Here is a 22,915-nt window from a genome sequence, read left to right as displayed (position 1 = left end):
CTCAGTACTTCTGTAGACTGAGAAGTACATTGGTAGCATAAAGGAAAAGGGGAGACATTTTCTAAGATGTATTTAGGAGCTGTTTCTTATTGGCTCGTTTCCTGAAACAATACTGGGTCTGCTTTGGGGAATGAAGTGGATAAAAGGTTAGTAGGGGATAACTCCAGGAGCAGTGATTTCTTTTTAGTTCATGAGATGAGGGTGTCACTGGCTAGGCCAGCATTTATTGTTCATCCCTAAATGCCCAGAGTGCAGTTAAGATTCAACCATACATAGGTGTTTAAGAAGGCATTTAGCATGTTTGTCTTTATTGCTCAGACCTTTGAATATAGGAGTTGGGACATTATGCTGAGGTTCTACAGGACGTTGGTAAGGCCTTTTCTGGAGTACTGAGTCCAGTTCTGGTCTCCCTGTTATAGGAAGGATATTATTAAGCTGGAGAGGGTTCAGAAGAGATTTACTAGGATGTTGCCAGGAATGGAGGGTTTGAATTTTCAGGAGAGGTTGGATAGGCTGGGACTTTTTTCACTGGAGCCTAGGACGTTGAGAGGTGACTTTGGAGGTTTATAAAATAATGAGGGAGTATAGAAAAGGTGTCTGGGCAGATGTCTCTTCCCTAGTGTGGAGGATTTCAAGAATAGGGGCAATAAATTTAAGGTGCGAGGAGAAAGATTTTAAAAAAGACTTGAGGGGCAATTTTTTGACAGAATGGTTCGTGTGTGGAATGAACTTTCTCAGGAAGTGGTGAATGTGGCTACAGTTACAACATTTAAAAGACAGATGATTACATGACTAGGAAATATTTGGAGGGATACAGGCCAAATGCAGGTGGATCTAGTTTAGTTTGGGTCCTACAAGCAGAATTTAGGGAGTTAGGAGACAAGTTTAAAAAGTAGGACCTTGGAGGTAGTAATCTCAGGATTGCTACCAGTGCCACATGCTAGTCAGAGAAGAAATGAAAGAATAGGAAGGATAAATGAGTGGCTTGAGAGATGGTGCAGGAGGGAGGGGTTCAGATTTTTGGGACATTGGGACCGGTTCTGGGGGAGGTGGGTCTATTACAAATCGGATGGTCTACACCTGGGCAGGACTGGAACCAATGTCCTAGGGGGTGCTTTTGCTAATGCCGTTGGGGAGGGTTTAAACTAATGTGGCAAGGGGATGGGAACCAAATGAGGAGGTTACATAGAACATAGACCATAGAACATAACAGCGCAGTACAGGCCCTTTGGTTTCACAGGTCGGCGCAACATCGAGGGCCAATCTGAAGCCCATCTAACCTAAACTATTCCATTATCATCCAGGTTAGTGGACAGTAAGGAGGTAGTAACTAAAGCCTGTAAGAAACTAGATAACTAAGTCTGTGTGACTAAGGGGAAAGAGTAGGCAGAGAGCAGATGATGAACGCAAAGGCACAGGTAGTCTGAGGCGCATTTGTTTTAATGCGAGAAGTGTAGTAGGTAAGACAGATGAACTTAGGGCTTGAATTAGTACCTGGGAGTATGATGATAATGCTATTACTGAGACTTGGTTGAGGGAAGGGCAAGATTGGCAACTAAATATCCCAAGATAAAAATGCTTCAGGCGGGATAGAGAGGAAGGTAAAAGGGGTGGAGGAGTTGCATTACTGGTCAAAGAGGATATCACAGCTGTGCTGAAGGAGGGCACTGTGGAGGACTCGAGCAGTGAGGCAATATGGGCAGAGCTCAAATAGGAAGGGTGCGGTAACGATGCTGGGGCTGTACTACAGGCCTCCCAATAGCGAGCGTGAGATAGTGGTACAAATATGTAGACAGATTATGGAAAGGTGTAGGAGCAACAGGGTGGTGGGTGATGGAATTTTCCCAACATTGACTGGGATTCACTTAGTGTTAGGGGTTTAGTTGGAGCAGAATTTGTAAGGAGCATCCAGGAGGGTTTTTTGGAGCAATATGTAAATAGCCCAACTAGGGAAGGGCCCACACTGGACCTGGTGTTGGGGAATGAGCCCGGCCAGGTGGTTGAAGTTTCAGTAGGGGATTACTTTGGGAATAGTGATCACAATTCCGTAAGTTTTGGAATACTCACGGACAAAGATGAGAGTCTTCCTAAAGGAAGAGTGCTGAATTGGGGGAAAGGCCAACTATAGCAAAATTGAGCAGGAGCTGGGGAATGTGGATTGGGAGCAGCTGTTTGAGGGTAAATCCACATTTGATATGTGGGAGGCTTTTAAAGAGAGGTTGATTAGAGTGTAGGACAGACATGCCCTTTCTACCCTCATTTTCACAGGGACAAGATTAGGGAACTATGGATGACCGGTGAAATTGTGAGACTAACAAAGAGGAAAAAGGAAGCATTCATAAGGTCTAGGCGACTGAAAACAGATGAAGCTTTGAAAGAATATCGGGAAAGTAGGACCAATCTGAAATGAGAAATTAAGAGGGCTAAAAGGGGTCATGAAATATCTTTAGCAAACAAGGTTAAGGAAAATCCCAAAGCCTTTTATTCGTACATGAGAAGCAAGAGGGTAACTAGAGAAAGGGTTGGCCCACTCCAGGACAAAGGAGGGAAGTTATGCGAGGAGTCAGAGAAAATGAGTGAGATTCTTAATGAGTACTTTGCATCGGTATTCACCGAGGAGCGGGACATGACAGATTTTGAGGTTAGGAATAGATGTTTGATTACTCTAGGTCAAGTCGGCATAAGGAGGGGAGAAGTGTTGGGTATTCTAAAAGGCATTAGGGTGGACAAGTCCCCAGGTTACTGAGGGAAGCGAGAGAGGAAATAGCTGGGTCCTTAACAGATATCTTTGCAGCATCCTTGAGCACGGGTGAGGTCCCGGAGGACTGGAGAATTGCTAATGTTGTCCCCTTGTTTAAGAAGGGTAGCAAGGATAATCCAGGTAATTACAGACCGGTGAGCCTGATGTCAGTGGTGGGGAAGCTGCTGGAGAAGATACTGAAGGATAGGATCTATTTACATTTGGAAGAAAATGGGCTTATTAGTGATAGGCAGCATGGTTTTGTGCAGGGAAGGTCATGTCTTACCAACTTGCTAGAATTCTTTGAGGAGGTGACAAGGCTGATAGATGAGGGAAGGGCTGTGGATGTCATATATATGGACTTGAGTAAGGCGTTTGAAGGGTGCCCCATGGTAGGCTGATGGAGAAAGTGAAGTCGCATGGGGTCTGGGGTGATAGAGAACTGGCTGGGCAACAGGAGACAGAGTTGTAGTGGAAGCGAGTTTCTCAATGGAGAACTGTGACCAGTGGTGTTCCACAGGAATCCGTGTTGGGACCACTGTTGTTTGTGATGTACGTAAATGATCTGGAGGAAGGTATAGATGGGCTGATTTAACAAGTTTGCAGATGACACTAAGATTAGTGGAGTAGCAGATAGTGAAGGGGACTGTCGGAGAATGCAGCACAATATAGATAGATTGGAGAGTTGGGTGGAGAAATGGCAGATGGAGTTCAATCCAGGCAAATGTGAGGTGATGCATTTTGGAAGATCCAATTCAAGAGCAAACTATACGGTAAATGGAAAAGCCCTGGGGAAAATTGATGCACAGAGAGATCTGGGTGTTCAGGTCCATTGTACCCTGAAGATGGCAACACCAGTGGATAGAGTGGTCAAGAAGGCTTTCGGCATGCTTTCATTCATTGGATGGGGCATTGAGTACAAGAGTTGGCAAGTCATGTTACAGTTGTATAGGACTTTGGTTCGACCACATTTGGAATACTGCGTACAGTTCTGGTCGCCACATTACCAAAAGGATGTGGATGCTTTGGAGAAGGTGCAGAGGAGGTTCACCAGGATGTTGCCTGGTTTGGAGGGTGCTAGCTATGAAGAGAGGTTGAGTAGATTAGGATTATTTACATTAGAAAGACGGAGGTTGAGGGGGGACTTGATTGAGGTCTACAAAATCATGAGAGGTATAGACAGGGTGGATAGCAAGAAGCTTTTTCCCCCAGAGTGGGGGACTCAATTACTAGGGGTCATGATTTCAAGGTGAGAGGGGGGAAAAGCTTCAGGGAGATATGCGATGAAAGTTCTTTATGCAGAAGGTGGTGGGTGCCTGGAATGCGTAGCCAGTGGAGGTGGTAGAGGCGGGCACGATAGCGTCATTTAAGATGTATCTAGACAGATACATGGATGGGCAGGGAGCAGAGGGATACAGATCCTTGGAAAATAGGTGACTGGTTCAGATAGAGGATCTGGATTGGCGCAGGCTTGGAGGGCCAAAGGGCCTGTTCCTGTGCTGTAATTTTCTTTTGTTCTTTGTTCTTTGTTATGGTTGGCAGGAACTGATTAGTCTGAGTGGTCTCCTTCAGTGCTGTATAATTCTATGACTCTAAGTGATCAGTAGTCTTCCGCCTTAAATGAAAGACTGTGTGTTTGTCTGTTTGTCATTGATACTGAATATGAAATGAAGGATCTGTTCAATTAAGGAAAGTTGAAACCACCGAGTATTGACCCAATTCTACATCCCTCACTCCTGACTTGTCCCTTTGTATATGGACGGGGTTGGGACAATTGCCTGCCTGAGAATACCCAGCCTCTGACCTGCTCTTTTAGCTGCAATATTTATATGGCTGTTCCAGTTGAATTTCTGGTCAAAGGTAACCCACTCATTGCTGAATTATTAATTAGAAACTTCGGAGTGCTTGGGTGCAGAGGGATCTGGGTGTCATTATGCATGAATTGCAGAAAACTAGTATGCAGGTACAGCAAGCAATAAAGAAGCCAAATGGAAATTTGACATTTATTGCTAAAGGAATAGAGTATACATGTAGGGAAGTGTTCCTGCAACTGTGCGAAGGTGTAAGTAAGATTGCGTCCACTGTATTGGAGGCAGTTCAGAGGAGGTTCATTTAAGTTGATTCCAGATGTAAGGGGTTTGTTTTATGAAGAAATTTGAGCAGTTTAGTAGAATGAGAGAAGATAGAATTGAGGTATACTAGATATTAAAGAGGATTGACAAAATAGACAGAGTGGATGATTCCTCTTGTGGGGCAATCTAGAATGATAGGTCATGGTTTTAGGATAAGGAGTAGCGTATCTAAAATAAATGAGGCGGCTTTATTTCTCTGTGTTGTGAATCCGTGGAATTGGCTACCCAAGAGTGCAGTGGGATGCCGGGACACTTAGTAAATTTGAGAAGGGGATTAGATGGACGGCTTTTTAATTAGTGATGAGTTGAACTCCAGCAAAATTGGAGTTCAGGCTGAGATGAGATTAGCCATGACCATCTTGAATAGCAAGAGAAGGCTCAAGGAGCTTAATTGCCTACTCCTGTCCCTAGTTCTAATTTTATCATGTAATGTAGACGCCTGGCCTAGTGATCTAGAGACATGAGTTCAAATCACACCTCAGCAGTTGGAGAATATAAATTTGAAAAACTGAATAAATCTGGAGTGAAAAGCTAATAACAGTAATGATAAATTTTTAAGATTTCAGGATTATTATTTAAAACACCATCTGGTTCACAAATGTTTCCTTGAGTAGGAAAATGCCATTCTTATCAGTTTAGTTTATATGATTCCAAATCTGCAGCAATGTGGTTGACTCTTCTTTTGACTTCTGAACTGGCCTGACAAGCCACTTGGCTTTGCTCAAGGAGGGCACAATTTTCTGGATGGGAAATAAATACTAAAGTATTGCTGGTTAAGATGAAAATTGCTAAAACAAAATAACCAGGAGTAGTAATTTATATTTGCACTTTCAAAAAAATGCACCTTTTTAAACTCAAATCTTCTAAGAAATTGTAAATGTGCAATCTTCCACTTAGGATCTTGTTTGTCTTTTTTTCTTTAGTCTTCATTATTTAATTGTGTATGTGTCTCTGTGTGTGTGTATGTATAGGGCCTTTACACCTATCAACCTAAACTTCAGCCCAGAGCCGCCGCCGCCTCCCAAGCCACCTCGGCTTTTTATAAATTCCGCCTCAGAAGAAAGGATACTTCCGCTTGCTGGCAGCCAGGTAAATTATGGTAGTTATTAGAAATGAAACACTGTGGAGGGACACTTGTTTAATTGATTTTAAACTAAACATTTGGCTTTTAGCTTCTCTTGTAAAAGTAGGGGGAAAAAGTGCCCGCTCATAATGGAATTGCTGTGATATACAGTACATGCATTGAAATAATTTAAAGTGGAAGATTTCAGTTGCGTCCACACACTAACTTGCTACAATACAGGTGCATGTTGACTAGGATATCAGGAAAACTTCCTGCTCAGTATTGCTTAGGTAACTGATCACTCTTAAAAATATACTAATCAGTCAATTTCATCTTGTTAGCTATAAATCAACCATTGACCTGGTCTTCCTAAGTGACTCAATTTCAAAGTATTTTGTTATTTGTAAGTACATTGGGATATTTACTTGAGTAAGACCATATCTTGTTAATTTGCTTCTCTACAACAACTTTTGTTCTTCAGATTAATTATTTTGTGTTGGTTTTATTTTAATAGAGTGTAATTGGAAGCAGTACAGAGGTAAATCCACAGGCTAACCAAGCCCCAGAGATTCTAAACCTAACTGAGGTTACACCCAGGTAAGGACTGACTATTAGCAATGTTTGCATGACTGAGCAAGTAGACCGCTTTAAGTAGGTCAATTTAAAAGATTATGGACTTTATTTTAGCGCTGTTGGTGAGATTTCATTAGTCTGGATTTTGTTCCTATTTCATCCTATGATGAATCTTCATTTGGTCAATTTTAAATGCTGATTTTTCTTGGGTAGATGCAGAATTGCTCCTCTATACTTTATTACCTCTAGGGCTTAAATTCAGATTCCAGCCTCTTTTTGCCAATATTTGATTTTTGTTTGGCTTTAGTTTTCATGACAGCTCTTACATGTATTGAGGTATGATTACATAACTGTCTGCTCTGCTTTGCTACCTTGTCCAAGTGATCGTTCTTAGTATAGTAGCCAAACCATTAGTACTTTCAGGCTGTTTCACTTTGCTGGTGGAGAAAACATAGGTGATGTTCTGAATAAAATTCTTCGTGAGAAATAAATGCAATATTAACCTCCTGCTTTTCTGTTCATGTGGTAATTGGCTTCTTGAGTGTTTCTTAGCAGTTTGTTAAAATTTAGTTGGCTATTGTTGCAATAATTATTAGAATTAATATTCCAATATCTCCATGCAGAAAGCAGACCTTGCATCTCGAAGACTTCAATTGTGTTGCTTTGCTGGGACGAGGTCACTTTGGAAAGGTATGTGAGGTGATTGGGAGCTTTTATGGTGTTTCATTTCTCAGTCATTTTTTTTTTGTCTTCCTACTTGGCATCTGCTGTATAAACTTTATTACGGTATAGTTGCTTCTGTAAGTAGCAGATAGTGTACACCTTGTATTCAAAACAACTTTTCAAAGCCTCAGTAATGTGAATGGGATTTGCATATTTGTACTTGTGCTCTAGGCAACTAATAGTTTTAGTCTGTGGTACAAAAAATTGTTTAATTTGCTGATGTCCGTTAACTGTAGGATCCTAAGTACTATTGTGATACCATTCCTTGTAAATGGCTGGATAAGTTTCCAGGCTTTGAGATTTAATGCATTTTCCCTTACTAGCAAATATTTTTAGTATTTGACATTTGTAATTTTATTTTATTTCTTGAAAGTATCTGACAACCCAGAGATGGACAATTTTTTTTTTTTTTTATTTTTATTTTTTTTTTTTTTTTTTTGGTTCTGGAGTATATTAAGAAGGTTATCTGGCTATATTTCTGAGATGGCCAACAGGAATCTGTGATTGTCCTATTGTTGTCTGTTTATAGGTTTGTCTAGTATTAATACCTCTTTGCATCCATGGACTGAGCATCTTACTTTAATGGGAAATGACTCATAATGCCCTGTATCTACCTGTGTGGTAGCGAAGCCCATAAAATATGCACTGTGTCTTTATCATTTTATCCATGTATTTCCTAAATTAACCACCTTTTGGAAATATTTAACACTAACTGTGATGTAGCTTATCCTAAATTAAGTAGTTTCATTCCTCAGCACATTGAACACTTGTTTATTATGCATCTTAAACATACTATGTTGAATATTCTGTTAGAGATAAGTTGTATGTGATTTTCTGACAAGGGTTCTCTTGCTTGATTTGGACAAACTCTTCTATGCTTTCCTTGGCTGATAACAACAAGAATTATTGTCTTTTTACTCTCCCAAACGTCTGTCCTTTAACCATCTTATAGCAGTTATTTTCTTGACTATTTTTGTCTTGTATTCAGTTTTAAAAGCCCCTCTTTAACAAATAACATGCCCTTGTTCTGCTCTCCTGCTTCACATACCACACTGCACTATGGGAAGAATGACTTACTGAAAGCCAGGCAAGATAGCTAATTTTTTAATGTTCAGACTCTGGGATTAACAGTTTGTATTTGGTATTTTCTAAACACTTTTCCAAACTCATTAGAATCCATAGCATTTTTTTTAAAATTAGAAGTAACTTTTTATTTTCTTTTTCAAGTTTCCAATTTCAAAAGAAACTGGAAACAAACAAACATATTTGACCTAAAGGATCATTTCACAGTTGAGTTTTACATTTGAATATTGGTGCAGGAAAAGTGCCATTTTTTTTATTGACTCTGAAATTGTTTGCCTCAATGGTTTTAAATATAAACAGTAGTTAATCTTCACCTGTGTAGTACTTTGTAGGCAATGATACACACTAAAGGCCTTTATTCCTTTGCTGACAAAGTTAAATAAAACATTTTTTGGTATTTGGCATCCACCTAGTAATGCAAAATACAGCATTTAAGGATTCTTTATCAATCTCCTGAAGTTTCACTATTTGCCTAAATATTAAGGAAGTTAAGACATTAGGAGGTTGTAGTGGTCTTGTGATACGGAGTCCAAGTAAAGTATCTGGTGTATAAACCCAGTCTAAAGCAGAGCTGTCTAGCAGATAAAAGTACAAAATCAATGTCCACTAAAGTAACAAATGTTACTTGTGTAATAAAGTTCTGGGTTCCTCTCAGTTACAAGTTTATCTATTAAGCATCTGAGCCAGATGGACCAGAAGGTCCCAATTTCATTGCTTGGTTTGTGTTGTGTCTGAATCAGGGTGGATTGTGGTCATTTAGAAACAGTACAGCTGAGCTCTTGTCCATAGATTCAAGAGGAGAAGCTTATTCATAGCTCCCATGCATCTTATTAAAAGTGTGTCAATGTGTGTAAAACTGTGATTTAAGACAAGTTAGCACTCCAACATCCTCTTTTATACCTGAAGATATTGGGAACTCGCTTTCAATTGCTGTACTTTTAACTGACTTGCTCTATCTTAGGTGTTGCTTGCTCAACATAAACCGACAAAGAAAATGTTTGCTATTAAAGCCTTGAAGAAAGGAAATGTAGTGTCTCGCGATGAAATAGACAGGTGGGTGTCTGATACCTGTGAAACGGACAGTTTTTTTTTTCTCCTCTTGCTTTCCTCTTTCGTCACCCTAGGCATTGATGATTTTATGGAAGGGGAGGGTGCCAGCAGCATTAGTTGCCCAATTAACCTGAGAAAATTCATGAGTATTGGCTACCATTCTTACAGCTTGACTCGCGTGTGATTTGCTGCTGAAAAGTCAACATTAACAAGTGTTCTATTCAGACTTGATTTTGAAAGCATTTGACTCCCACAGCATCAAAAAGTTGACATTGCATGTAGTTTTCAGTTTCTTGTGTTTTTTTTTTAAAAAAAAAAAAAAAAACACCCTGCTTGTAAAAAGTGTGTATGCAATAGTGTCAGTTTTGATTTTAAAAGTCCATGCAGTTGAATAGCTGGCCAAAATCAAGCCCAACTCCCACTAATGTGGGCAATTTTGGCTGTTAATTATTAGTTTTAATACTCTGAATCTGAGATCAGTTAAGCCAACAAGAATGGTAATGGAATCTGGATCTTCTGTTATTTGCCTGATAAACCAGTGATCTCCTGGTAGAGTGAGTAGGTAATACAGAAAGTTAGTTACATTGTGACTATAAACTGTGCCAATATGGGACAAGTTCACCCTTCCTGGATCTTGATGTTTATCCCCTTCTCCATCGTGGCATATCTTTGGGGAGTTCTAACTAAAAATAATTCCTACAATGGTTTTAGTGTAGGACAGTCATAATTGGTAATGTATTCAAACTAACCCTAAGACAACCCTTGAAACTGCTTGATTCGTAGCTGATACTGATTCACATGTTCTAATAACTTTGCAATAATTGCTCACTTGAGAGTTCTCTGCTGTACCATTGTAGGAAAGCTATGGAGTAGTGTAAAATTATCCCCACAGGGAGGGAGGTGTGAATAAAAAGGAATATCTGAGCACATTGATCACTTCAGTGTCTAGCTGTAATTAATTTTTGAGGCTCAATTAAAAATTGAGTTTTCTCCTGGCCTTTGGATTCTAGAGCTGCTTAACTAGACACAATATCAGAAGAATGAGTGAGGCCAGGCAGATGGACTGCCTCATCGTCATGCTTCAGCTAACATGCTCAATATTGAGCATTTCATGATGAATTGATTTCTGATATTGAGGGTAGGGTTGGTGTTTCTGGCTTATGGTGGTCTTATTCGCTGCAGCTGCAAAAATATTTATTCATGACATTTAAACATTGTTGGCAAGCCAGCATTTCTTGCCCATTCCTAATTGGTCTTGAAGGTGGTTGCTCACCTCCACCTTGAACTTCTATTAATTATAGTGAGAGTATGCCCACAGTACAGATGGGGAAGGTTTTTGAGGATTTTGACCCAGCAACAGTGAAGGAACTGCATTATATAGTTCGAAGTCAGATTGTGTGCGTCCTGCAGGGAAGCTTTTTCAGATGGTGGTGTTTGCATGTGTCTGCTGCCCTTTTTGGTGGTAAAGGTCATTAGTTTAGAAGGTGAGGTTGAAGGAGCCTTGTTACAATGCATTTTGTGGATAGTACACACTGGTTGCCACTATTTGACCGTGTTGTAGAGGTTGCTCAATTTTTGGATTACTTTTGATCTGGATTGAGCTCCTCGAGTGTTGGTGGAGCTGCACTCGGGCAATTGGAAAGCATTCCATTACATTTCTTGAATCGTGCCTTTTTTAAAATAGTAAAAAGGCTTTAAGAAGTTGAGAGATGAATTACTTGCTGCATAATTCCCAGCCTTTGTCATGTTCTTGTTGCTTCAGTTTTTGTATGGTTAGTCCAGAATTTTTCTGGTCAATAATAATCTCTGTGGGTGTTGATGTGGACTTAGTAGTGGTACTGCTACTGAATATCATTGAGACGGTTACATTCTCTTGTTGGCGATAGTCATTGGCTGTCACTTAAATGGCAAATAATATTCACACCACGTATTTGCCCAAGCTTGCTGGGCTCTTGTGCTGAAGGGTGTTGCTCCCACCTTTAGACTGGTAGGCACAGTCGTGTTTAGAACATCTTTAAACAGGTTGATTTAGAAAATATTTATTAACCCAATCCTGAATATTGTCCAGGTTTTGGTGAATGCAGACGCCTGGCTGCTTAAGTATCTGAAGAATTGCAAATGATGTTGAATTATTCAGTACCAATCAGCAGTGAACTTCTGACCTAGGTTGGACCTGGAAACTACCTTCAAAAGCTCCTGCAGTGATGTCCTGGGTCAGAGATAACTGATGTCCTCTAACCACAACTACTTCCTTTTGTGATGGGTATGACTCCAACAGTGGAGATTTAGCTCCCAAATCCCATTGACTAAAATTTGGCTAGTACTGCTTGAAGCATACTTACTCAGATGCTGCTTTGATGTTGAGGGCAGTGTCACCTCTAATTTTGTCTACATTTGGACCAAAGCCTTAATATCATCTGGACCTGAGCTACTCTGGCATAACTTCGCAACAAACCAATCACTCTGGGTTAGGTGTTACTTCATAGCACTTTCAACAAGATCTTCCATTACTCTGCAAATTGAATTTATTGGGTTGGTTTTGTCCTGCTTTTTGTGGACAGGATACATGTGGACAATTTCCACATTAACAGGTAGATGTCAGTGTTGTAGCTCTACTCTGATAACTACAAAGAGGGTGAACAAAACTCTTCCCAAACTAGACGTGAAAGGTGTGAGAAATGCTTTAACAGTTTTAAATGTGAACATTTCACAGTATATTTTGTGTATGGAAATAAATTCACTGAAGTTTGGTGACCTCTTATAATAATTATCATTTGATGATTAGATTATTAAATTAAATTGCTATTTGATTTCCTAAAATGTGTACATAAGTGAAGATTACTGAACTCAAAAAATTCAACCCTGGTAAAAATGCTTTCTATTTATAGCCTAATGTGTGAGAAGCGCATCTTTGAAACAGTTAGCTCTGTGCAGCATCCTTTCCTTGTGAACCTTTTTGCCTGCTTTCAAACAACAAATCACGTTTGTTTTGTGATGGAGTATGCACCTGGAGGAGACCTAATGATGCATATTCGTTCCAATATCTTCTCTGAACCCCAAGCTAGGTAAGTGCTCCATGAGAATGTGGAATTCAATCCCATGTAATGCATTTGTGATATGGACTAGCCATCATTCAGGTAAAAGGGGATACTGTAGGGTAGCAATTACATTACTGGACTCTGTAAATTGGAGCTTGCTGCAGTGTTCCAGTGAAGCTCAACGCAAGTTGGAAGAACACCACCTCATTTTCCACTTGGGGACCCTGCAGCCCTCCGGACTCAATATTGAGTTCAATAATTTTAGGGCCTAAACTCTCCCATGCCCCAGTCCCCTACCCCACATACCAGGCCTTGTTACCACATAGCCTGCCATTACAACACCACCTGTTGTTAGTCTCTAATAGTCCCCATCAACAACTATTCACCCTCCCAGCCTGATTGTTATCAACTCTTTGTCTGTCCAACTGCTCTTCTCTCTCTTTAGGCTCTATCTTATCGCTTACACCCTATCCCCCTCCCTTTTTTTCTGCATATATACTGACGTTTTCCCAGCCACCATCAGTTCTGAGGAAGGGTCATTGGACTTAAAACGTTAACTCTGTTTTTTCCTTCACAGATGCTGCCAGACCTGCTGAGCTTTTCCAGCAACTTTGTTTTTGTGCCTCCAAATCAGAGACTTGGACTAATAACACAGAACGATTTTAAATAGTCACTTTGCATTCAAATTGTTTTAATCTTAAAAGCTTACCAATAAAATTGAAGCTTTCAGATTGTGACTAAGACCCAACTGATTCACAAATGTTTCTGCTTCAAAAAGAAAATCTGCCTGTACTCGTCTATCTGATGTGACCCTAATCCTATTCCAGTGTAACTAATCATTAATTATCAGCTGAAGAAGCTGAAAATCACATTCTTGTTCTGACAATGAGGGACGGGCAATGCACAAACCTGCCCACACCCTGGTTGAATTGCAATTTTTAAAAAGTCAGGTTTAAGGGAGTATAAAATAGATGACATTCATGCAGCCAGAAGGAAAGATGAGAAAATGCAATCTGGCGCACCTAATATTACAACTGGGCAAACTTGTGCACCTCAATTCCCAATCAGTGGTAATTCTAATTTAAGAAAAATCCATTAACAAGATTTAGTAAATTAATGAAATTAGTTGTGATTTGTTATCAAATGCACAGCTTTATCACAGAATTATCAACTTCTGGCAAGAGTGTGCCAAAGCACTCTTTAATGGATTATTACACAATCATACTTTTTACAGCTGTCAGCAGCTTGTTGATGAGAGAAATATTTTGGTACCTACCTGAACTCCTGCCTTTGTATTCTTATGTGTTACAATTCTACAACAACCACCTTTTGTTTTATTTTAACTAAAACTACAATGTCCAATACTTGGTTACTAATCAGGTGATTCATTTATCAATAGTAGCCAGAGCTAGCAAAGAGTGTTTGCTATAATGAGGGAAGAGAAGCAAACTTTGTACAAACAATGGGATGAAATGATGTAGCTACCTTTAAACACTAAGTACACTTCAGTTGTGTTTCACACTAGTATGTTCTGTTCCTTACCAAAGCACTCTTAAGAGGTACCATCAGCACATGGACTGCAGTGGTTCTAGAAGGCACTTACTACTACTTCAATATAGGCAATGAATCTCTAAGTTCTTGAGTAGATTTTTAGCTCAGATTGTGGATCTGGTGGTTGGTTCGCTCGTCAAGCTGGTTCGTTGGTTTGCAGATGTTTCGTTGCAGCCTTTGATGAAGCGCTGTTGTGTTTTCCTGCCTGGTATTTAAACTCTGACGTCCGTTGGATTTGATTACCTCATTTTCGGTTTTCCTTCGCAGTAATGTGTATATAGAACCAGACCCTATATGTGTTTGTTGATGGCCTTCTTGGTGGAGAACTAGGCCTCTAGGAATTCCCGTGTTTCTCTCTGTTTGGCCTGTCCTAGGATCCTGGTGTTGTCCTAATCAAACTGGTGGCTCTCCTTTATCCATGTGAATGGAGATGAGTGACTATTGGTCATGTCTTTTTGTTGCTAATTGGTGTTCATGTACTCTTGTGGCCAATTTTCTTCCTTTCTGACCAATGTAATGTTTGTCGCAGTCCTTGCATGGAATTTTTTATATTACGTTGGTTCTGTCCATAGTGGGTAAGGGGTCTTTGGTTCTAGTTAGCAGTTGGCATGAGTTTGTGTGCTACTGTGATGCCCAATGGTTGTAGGAGTCTTGTGGTCAGTTCTGATATGTTCTTAATGTATGGTAGCGTGATGAGTGTGTTAGGGCACGCAGTATCTTCCTGTTGTTTGTGTAATAGGCATCAGATATCAGAACAACTGGATCCGACGATGTCTGTCCATCAAGTATTTTAAGGACAACAGATACCCAAACAACTGGGTTTGATGATGCTTATCACACAAACAACAGCAGGAAGATACAGCACGCCCTAACACACATCATGCGCAGGAACTCCCGAAGGCCTGGTTCTCCTCCAAGAAGGCCATCAACAAACACATAGGGCTAGACTCTGTCTATACACCACTGTGAAGGAAAGCCTGAAATGAGGTAATCAAATCCAACGGACCCCAGAGTTTAAATACCAGGCGGGAAAACACAACAGTGCTTCATCGGAGGCTGCACTGATGATGTTACCCAGCAGGGTAATGAAACATCTGCGAACCAATGAACCACCTTGGCGAGCGAACCAACCACTGCATTGGCAATGAATGCTGGCCTTGCCAGTGGTGTTCACATCCCATGCATAAATTAAATAGGATAGATTCGGGGATGGGGAGGTGATCTGATTGTGTTTAAGGTAATGAAAGGGAATAATTGAATGAAAATCCAGAACGAGGGAATAATAAACTCAAATGTAAAAGTTCGGTTAAAAGCCTGTGAAAATCTGGAATACTCAATTTAATATATTGGATGTGGAATAACTTCATATTTAAAACTGAAATTCATAATCTCTTGGAATTAAGTGATGTGGAAACTAGCTGGGAAGGCGGGGGGGCTAGTGGTAATGTCACCGGACTAGTAATCGAGAATTTCAGGCTAATGTTCCAGGAATATGTGTATGAATCCAGTCCTAGCATTTGGTGACAATTTGAATTCAATAAAAAGCTCTGCTAACATGGTGAACACAACCATTGTTGATTGTTTGGAAAGAAACTGATTCTCTGATCCCCTTTTTAGGGAAGGAAATCTGCCATCCTCACCTGGTCTGGCCTATATATGACTCCAGACTATCAGCACTATGGTTATCTTTTAGGTGTGCTTTGGGCATTTGGGGATGGGAGATAAATGATGGCCTAACCAGCAATGCTTACATCTCTGACAAATTTTAAAACACAAATTGGAATTAAAATGATACATTGAAAGCATGTTAAATGGCAGAATGGAATTTTTAGACTGAATTTGACTTCCTTCTAAATAATTTCCAGAACAATGCTGCCTTAATTGCAGATAGGTTTGATAAGAATTTGTCAACTATGTCCATTTACCAATGTAGTCAAATTCACTTGAATTAGTTAGGTGATATTTTGTATCTTTCCAGATTTTATGCAGCTTGTGTTATCCTGGGATTGCAATTTCTACACCAGAAAGATATAGTTTACAGGTAACTGCTTTAAGTTCACCATTGCTCTTGTTAACTCTTCAATCATTTTGAAAAATTTGTATGTATAAAGTTGAACTTTAAAAATGCTTCATTAGAACACTAGACTCTCCATAGGATTGGAAGTTTACATACTAGCCAGGGCTGCTATTTGCTGTTTTTGAGAAACTTGGCAATTTCCATCCTAGCCACTAGATGGAAGTCTCTGCTGGGCTGGAATTCTGGCTTGACAGTAAGGGCAGTGGAGGGAACATCAGTTCCACTCCTGCAGTTTCACAAAGATATATCGATCCTAAGTGTGAAAAACTCTGGAAATTTAATTCTTTTTGCTGAAGTTGAGCTTGAGGGAAATTTCTGACAAAGAGAAGGCGGATGGATTGCAAGTTTGAATCTGCATCCTACTTCTACTGACCATTGTAGTATACTGTGCCTACACTTTATCAGATCATCAGTGTTTTAGTTTTTAAAAATTCACCAGTGTTGGCATTTTAGACAATTTCAAAATGCTGTATTGCTGGAAATGTCTTCTGAAGAAATGACTGACTGATGACTTGCCAGAATGTATGTAATTTATGTAACTATTTCATTTTAACTGCAATAAACATAACTGTAGATCTGAAACTGCCTAGGTATTCACCTCTTGTCTTTCACAGGGATCTGAAATTGGACAATTTGTTGATGGATGCTGAAGGTTATATTAAAATTGGTGACTTTGGGCTCTGTAAAGAAGGTAAAATGCCTTGTTTCCTATTAAGTAAGCAAACTGTTACATCATGCATTGTTTAATGTGAAGCTCTTATGAAAAGTATGAAGCCCAAAAAAGTGTTCTTTCCACACATACTGGTCACCTATGAATTCCTAGTTTTGTTTGCTTTTGTTTTTGTTTTTTTTTCTCTTTAATTCTGAATAATGGTCCATTAGCTTCCCTCATTGTGGAGTGGATAGAGGACTTCTCAGTGTAAGTATTACATCATGCTAAGTGAGAATGTTCCATTAATTGATACCCACTTCCAGCTTGGTGACTATCTTCTAGCATCTGGAAGGGTTGAGTAGAAATCAGTCAATGGGTCACTTCTGGTCAGTGAGTCCTGCTGGGTAGGCGTTAGTACACCGATGTTGAATGAAAGAGCATTGAGCCTCACTGTGCCTCCATAGTTAAATAGCCAGGCATTACTCACCTGTCTATGCTCTAAAACAAGAAATATGTACGAGTAAGGTACCAGAGTGTTGCAGAATCACACCCCCGGTCAGAGTCAAATCTCTAAAGAGTAAAAGGGAATCTTTTGAGAAGGAAAGTGTATGTTTCTTACAGGAAGGTATTGGATCAAGAAAGTCAACTGCGAAAAAAGATGAAGTTGATATGGACTTAAGCCAAAGGCTGACTTTGAATTTTTACTGTTATGAGTTAATGACGTTCTTTACCAAAGGAGGTCTGTTTGAAGAGGACAGCGTGGATGATACATGGGAGCTTTTGTAAGATGCTCAGCAGGTTGCAACTGTGGTTCATGTCGTCCTATTCACTGACTGATAGGACCGAATCAAAGAGTGGGTCTAACAAAAATTGTCTTAGCATAGAAACTTAGAAAATTGGAGCACGAACAGGCCCTTCAAGCCTGCTCTGCCATTCATTATGATCATGTTTGATCGTCTAACTCATAAGCCTGTTCCCACTTTTTCCTCCATATCACTTGATCATTTTAGCCCCAAGTGCTATATCCAACGTTTCCTTGAAATCATACAATGTTGTGGCCTTGGTATTGTTTCTGTGTAGCAAATTCCACAGGCTCAGCCACTCCCTCTGCGTGAAGAAATTTCTCTTCACCTCAGTTTTTTTACCCTAATACCCTTGTATGTCCCCATTCTTCTGAACTCCAGCAAAGACTATCCTAACTGACTCAACCTTTCCTCATACGCCAGTCCTGCACCCAGGAGTTGGTCTAGTAAACCATTTTTTCCAGAGCCTTTTGAAAGCCCAAATGAACAACTGTGTTGCAACACCCACCCCCCACCCCCCACCCCCAATCAACTCAACAGATTCTCAAATTCCAGCGGTTTCTCGAGCATATTTCCCTTTCATAAATCAATTTTGACTCTATGATCCTTCCACTGGTTTTGATGTGCTCTGCTATTAAATCTTTTATTATGGATTCTAGCACTTTCCCCACTAACAACATCACATTGACTGGTCTGTAAGTCCCTGTTTCCTCTCCACCTTGTTTTTTAAATGGAGGGGTTATATTAGCTACCCTCCAATCTATAGGAACTGTTCCAGAGTCTTGGAAGATGACCACTGGTGCATTCATTATTTTTCTAGGGCTACTTCCGTGAGTATTGTGGGATGTAGATTATCAGGCTTTGGGGATTCATCAACATTCAATCCTGTTTTAATTTCCCCAACACAGTTTCACTACAAATGCTGATTTGCTTCAATTCCTGTCTGTTGCTAAAACAGCATTTTGTGGGTTTTTTGTGTTCTCCTTTGTAATCACAGTGCCAAGTATGTATTTAGTTGGTCAGCTATTTCTTTGTTCCCCATTAAAAATACCCCTGTTCCTGACTGTAAGGGACTTAACGTTTGTCATCACCAATCTTTTTCTCTTTGTATAAGTTCCTATAGGTATGCAGTCAGTTTTATGTTCTCCACAAGCTTACTCTTATACTCTAATTTGTCTTTCTTAATCAATTTTTCTTGTCCGTTGCTGAATTCTAAACTGTTCCTGCATCCCAGTTCGATTTATTCTGGCTGATTTTATATGCCTCATCCTTGGAGCTAATACAATCTCTTATTTCCCTTGTAATCAATGGTTTCCCATTTTGCCTTTGCACCAGACAGGAATGAACAATTGTTGCAGTTCACCCTTGCGCTCTGAATGGTTGCCATTACTTTTCCACTGTCATCCCTTAAGCAAAATTTCCCAAACTATCATATCCAATTTGCATCTCCTACTTTGAGTCAGAACCATAGTCTCAGAATCCACTACATCTCTCTCCAACTTGATGAAGAATTCTTCTTCTTATAATCATCACTCACCCCAAGGGGCGTCACAACTAGATTGCCAGTTATTCCTTATTACACAATACCCAGAAGGTGGCCTGTTCTTTAGTTAGCTTCTCCAAAGCACTGGTCCAGAAAACCAGCCTGTAAACACTCCTAAAACTCCTCCTTACTAATTTGATTTGGCCAGTATATATACAGATTAAAGTCACCCATAATTACTGATGTACCTTTTATTGTAAACTTCTCTAATTTCCTGTTTAATGTCATTTCCAACGCCAGCCCTACCATTTGGTCTATATACAACCCCATTAATTTTTTTTTGCCCCATGGTGTTTCTCAGCTGTACCCATAGATTCCACATCAAAACTATTGTGGTTCCTCACTATAATTTCTTCTTTAACCAGTAATACAACTCTACCATCTTTCTTTTTGTTTTTTCTTTTTTTTGTCTGTCCTTCCTAAACATTGAATACCCGCTGGATGTTCAGTTCCCATCCCTGGTCACCCCGCTTGTGTCTATAATCCTGACTGTATATCTGTTTTCATCTATTTGCACTTTGAATTCATCTAATTTATTGCAAATGTTCCACATATTAAAGCACAAAGCCGTAAGGCTGGTCTTTGTAACATTACTTGTCCTGTTCACTTTTTTTTCACCATGTCCCTTTTTTTTTTTATATACTAGCTCTTGATTAAGAAAAATGATAGAGAAATCCCCTGTCTGTCTTTTGCTCTTATCCTTGATCCACCTTCCTCTGACACCTTGCGTAGGTTCCCATCTCCCTGCCATTTGGTTTAAAGACTCCCCAACCACCTGAGCAAACACTACCTCTAGGACATTAGTCCAGGCCCTACCCAGGTGTCAGAAGACGCCAGGTTATAGTCCAACAGGTTTATTTAAAATCACAAGTTTTCGGAGTGTTGCTTCCTTTATCAGGTGAAGTGAGAGAGAAGCACTCAGGCAGAGAGATCAAAATCGTATAAAGTGGAGTGTCGACAAGCTGATTAACAGGTCAGTGCAGGTGATCAAGACTGTCAAATGGTGTGAGTAAAGTGTCGACCTGAATAACAAGTGAAGGGATGACCTATAATCTAATTAAATGAGGTAGAAAGATAATTACAAAATTTAAAAATAGGGTGGAGCTAGAGACAAACCAAATGACTGGAATAATGTGATAGGTATAAGAGTCTCATTCCAAGGGTCTAACCAAAGTAATAAGTAATCCATAACAGTATGAACTAATTGAGGTAGATCATAAGTATCTATCAAGTGATGGTGTCAAAACAAAACAGTAAGGAAGATTTTACAGATACAGAACAGTGCGGTGGGGTCACATGTAGCTCAACAGGAACCCAAGATCACGGTTGAGGCCATCTTCATGCTTACGGAACTTGACCGTCAGTTTTTGCTTGGTAATTCTGCATTGTTGTGCATCTCTAAGGATGCTTACCCAAAGATCGGAGGCCGAATGTCCTTGACTGCTGAAGTGTTCCCCAATTGGGAGGGAACATTCTGTCTGGCGATTTGCGTGGTGTTCATTTGTCTGTTGTCGTAGCGTCTGCATATTCTCACCAATATACCATGTCTTGCTTACAGTGTATGAGGTAGACGACATTGGCCGAGTTACCCCAGTCCACACCAGCACCTCCACATCATGGCTACCCAGGTGTAATCTGTCTAATTTGTACTGGTCCCATGTTCTCCAGAACTGGTTCCAATGTCCCAGAAATCTGAAATACATCCCCTACCTTTTGATCACTGATACTACTGAAGGTGAAGGAACTAAACTCTTTCAAGGACTGAGACTCCTAGGCTGTTATTTTCTATATGTGTGACTTAGTTTCTTTCTAATACACTTAACTGAAGTGCATCTATTTGCAGGAATGGGTTCTGGCGATTACACAAACACATTTTGTGGAACTCCTGAGTTCTTGGCTCCAGAGGTGCTGACTGAGACCTCATACACGCGAGCTGTTGACTGGTGGGGGCTGGGCGTCCTTATTTATGAAATGCTGGTGGGAGAGGTGAGATCTTTGTTTCTCAAAGCAGCGTGTTGTGCAGGTTAATGCCTGCGATGGACCACTAGATGGGAAAGTGTGCTTCAATGACATAATAAGAAATTTACAAATGTATATGGGTAGGTTAGGTGAATGGGCCAAAATTTGGCAGATGCAGTTTAGTTGGGGATAAGTGCAAGGTTATCTGTTTTGGTTGGAGGAGTATAAAGGCAACCCATTATCTAAATGGAGAGAGACTTCAGAGAGCTCTGGTGCAGAGGGTATCCTTATGCATGAATCACAAAATTAGTATGCATGTACTGTAGCTAATAAAGAAGGCAAATGGAATTTTGGCATTTATTTTTAAGGAAATAAAGGAGAAAAGCAGGGAAGTGTTGCTGCAACTGTACAAGACATAAGTGAGACCGCATGTGGAGTATTGCTTACAATTTGATCCCCTTACTTTAGGAGAGGTGTAGTTGTATTGGAGGAGGTTCACTGGACTGATTCCAGAGATAAGGAGTTTGTCTTATGAAGAGAGATTGAGTAGTTTAGGCCTATACTTTCCGGTGTCCAGAGGAATGAGAGGAGATCTAATTTGATGTATATAAGATGCTAAAGGAAATTGACAAAGTTGCCATAAAGAGGATGCTCCCTCATGTGGGGCAGTCTAGAACAAGAGATCATAATTTTTGGATAAGGGATAGCAGGTTTAAAAGAAATGAGAAATTATTTCTTTCAAAGGGTTGTGAATCTGTGGAATTTACTACCCCACAGTACTGTGGATACTGGGGCATTGAGGAGATAGACTTTTAATGAGAAATGGGTTGAAGGGTTATGGAGAATAGGCAGTGAAGTAGAGTTGAGGCTGAGATGAGATCTGCCATAATAGTATCAAATGGTGGAGCAGGCTCAAGGGGCTGATTTGCCTATTCCTGCTAATTCTTATATTCTTATTTTCCTATGATATGGTTTTGAATTTCAGCTATGGGGAGGAGCTGACACTACAGAGAAAATGGCAAGGGGTGTGTGTGTGTCTTGCCCTTGCAGGTTGTTTGCCAAGTGAACAGTTGGGAGAATATAAATCTAAATTTGGTCAATATTGCATACAGTCACAGAATGTTTATATTACTGGACTAATAATCCAGAGATGATAGTTCCATTATAACAGCTGGGGAATGTAAATTCAGTGAAATAAAATACATTTTCAATTTAAAAGTTGGTACCAGAACTTACTGGACTGTTGTAAAAGTCAATTTGGTTCAGTAGTTGGGGAATGAAACCTGCTGCCTTTGCGTAATCTATCTGATATGTAACCCCAGACTTTCAGCATTGCTAGTTGTTCTCTGAACTTGATAGCTGTTTCTGATTGAACTACCTCAGCAAGCTATGTTAGATTGCAGTGGCTCAAGGAGATGCTTGCCATCAGCTTGAGGGAAATTGGGGATGAGCAGAAAATGCTGACCTTGTCTGTCCCTACATCACGTGATTTTCTATTTAAAAGATTTTAACAACATTTTAAGAAGGCAGGTAGATCTACTCTAGCTATCTAATGTGATTCTTGAGCCATTTATTATGCAATTAACTTGTTCTGAATTTTAAAATAAATTTTTATTCTTTGGCATAATTTTATGAATTAAACTCATCAGCAGTTAAACATGTAGTAATAAAAGTGAAAGCATTATAAAGTTTATAGTATTTGTTTCATTAATTAGCTCCTACCATTGCATTTTGTCCATCCACCCTGTTCACTAGAATATGGAAAATGATTGTGCTGTCGGTTACTTACAGTGCCCCTTTCCAGGAGATGATGATGATGAGATTTTTGATAGCATTGTCAATGATGAAGTCTGCTACCCACGATTCCTTTCTACTGAGGCTATTTCAGTGACAAGAAAGGTCAGTCTGACAGTGTTACAACTCCATCT

At 39.9% G+C, this 22,915-nt stretch overlaps 1 protein-coding gene across 3 annotated transcripts in view; it reads left to right on the top strand.

The window, feature by feature from the left end:
- Nucleotides 1-22,915, top strand: part of LOC109917449 (serine/threonine-protein kinase N2-like) — a 54,624-nt gene that overhangs the window by 29,402 nt on the left and 2,307 nt on the right. For 2 of the 3 annotated variants that reach the window (XM_020517283.2, XM_048613762.1), the window contains exons 12-20: nt 5,844-5,961; nt 6,450-6,532; nt 7,132-7,198; nt 9,276-9,367; nt 12,253-12,429; nt 15,932-15,994; nt 16,645-16,721; nt 20,872-21,014; nt 22,779-22,886. In XM_020517283.2, the coding sequence (XP_020372872.2) occupies nt 5,844-5,961; nt 6,450-6,532; nt 7,132-7,198; nt 9,276-9,367; nt 12,253-12,429; nt 15,932-15,994; nt 16,645-16,721; nt 20,872-21,014; nt 22,779-22,886 (928 nt within the window). The remainder of the gene's footprint in view (nt 1-5,843; nt 5,962-6,449; nt 6,533-7,131; nt 7,199-9,275; nt 9,368-12,252; nt 12,430-15,931; nt 15,995-16,644; nt 16,722-20,871; nt 21,015-22,778; nt 22,887-22,915) is intronic. The other variant, XM_048613764.1, reaches the window with a different exon arrangement.

This window comes from Rhincodon typus, chromosome 28 (assembly GCF_021869965.1).
Source record: "Rhincodon typus isolate 14 chromosome 28, sRhiTyp1.1, whole genome shotgun sequence".
Classification (NCBI taxonomy): Eukaryota; Metazoa; Chordata; class Chondrichthyes; order Orectolobiformes; family Rhincodontidae; genus Rhincodon; species Rhincodon typus.
Note: the sequence above shows the minus strand (reverse complement) of the source record. Positions and strands in the feature narration are given on the sequence as shown.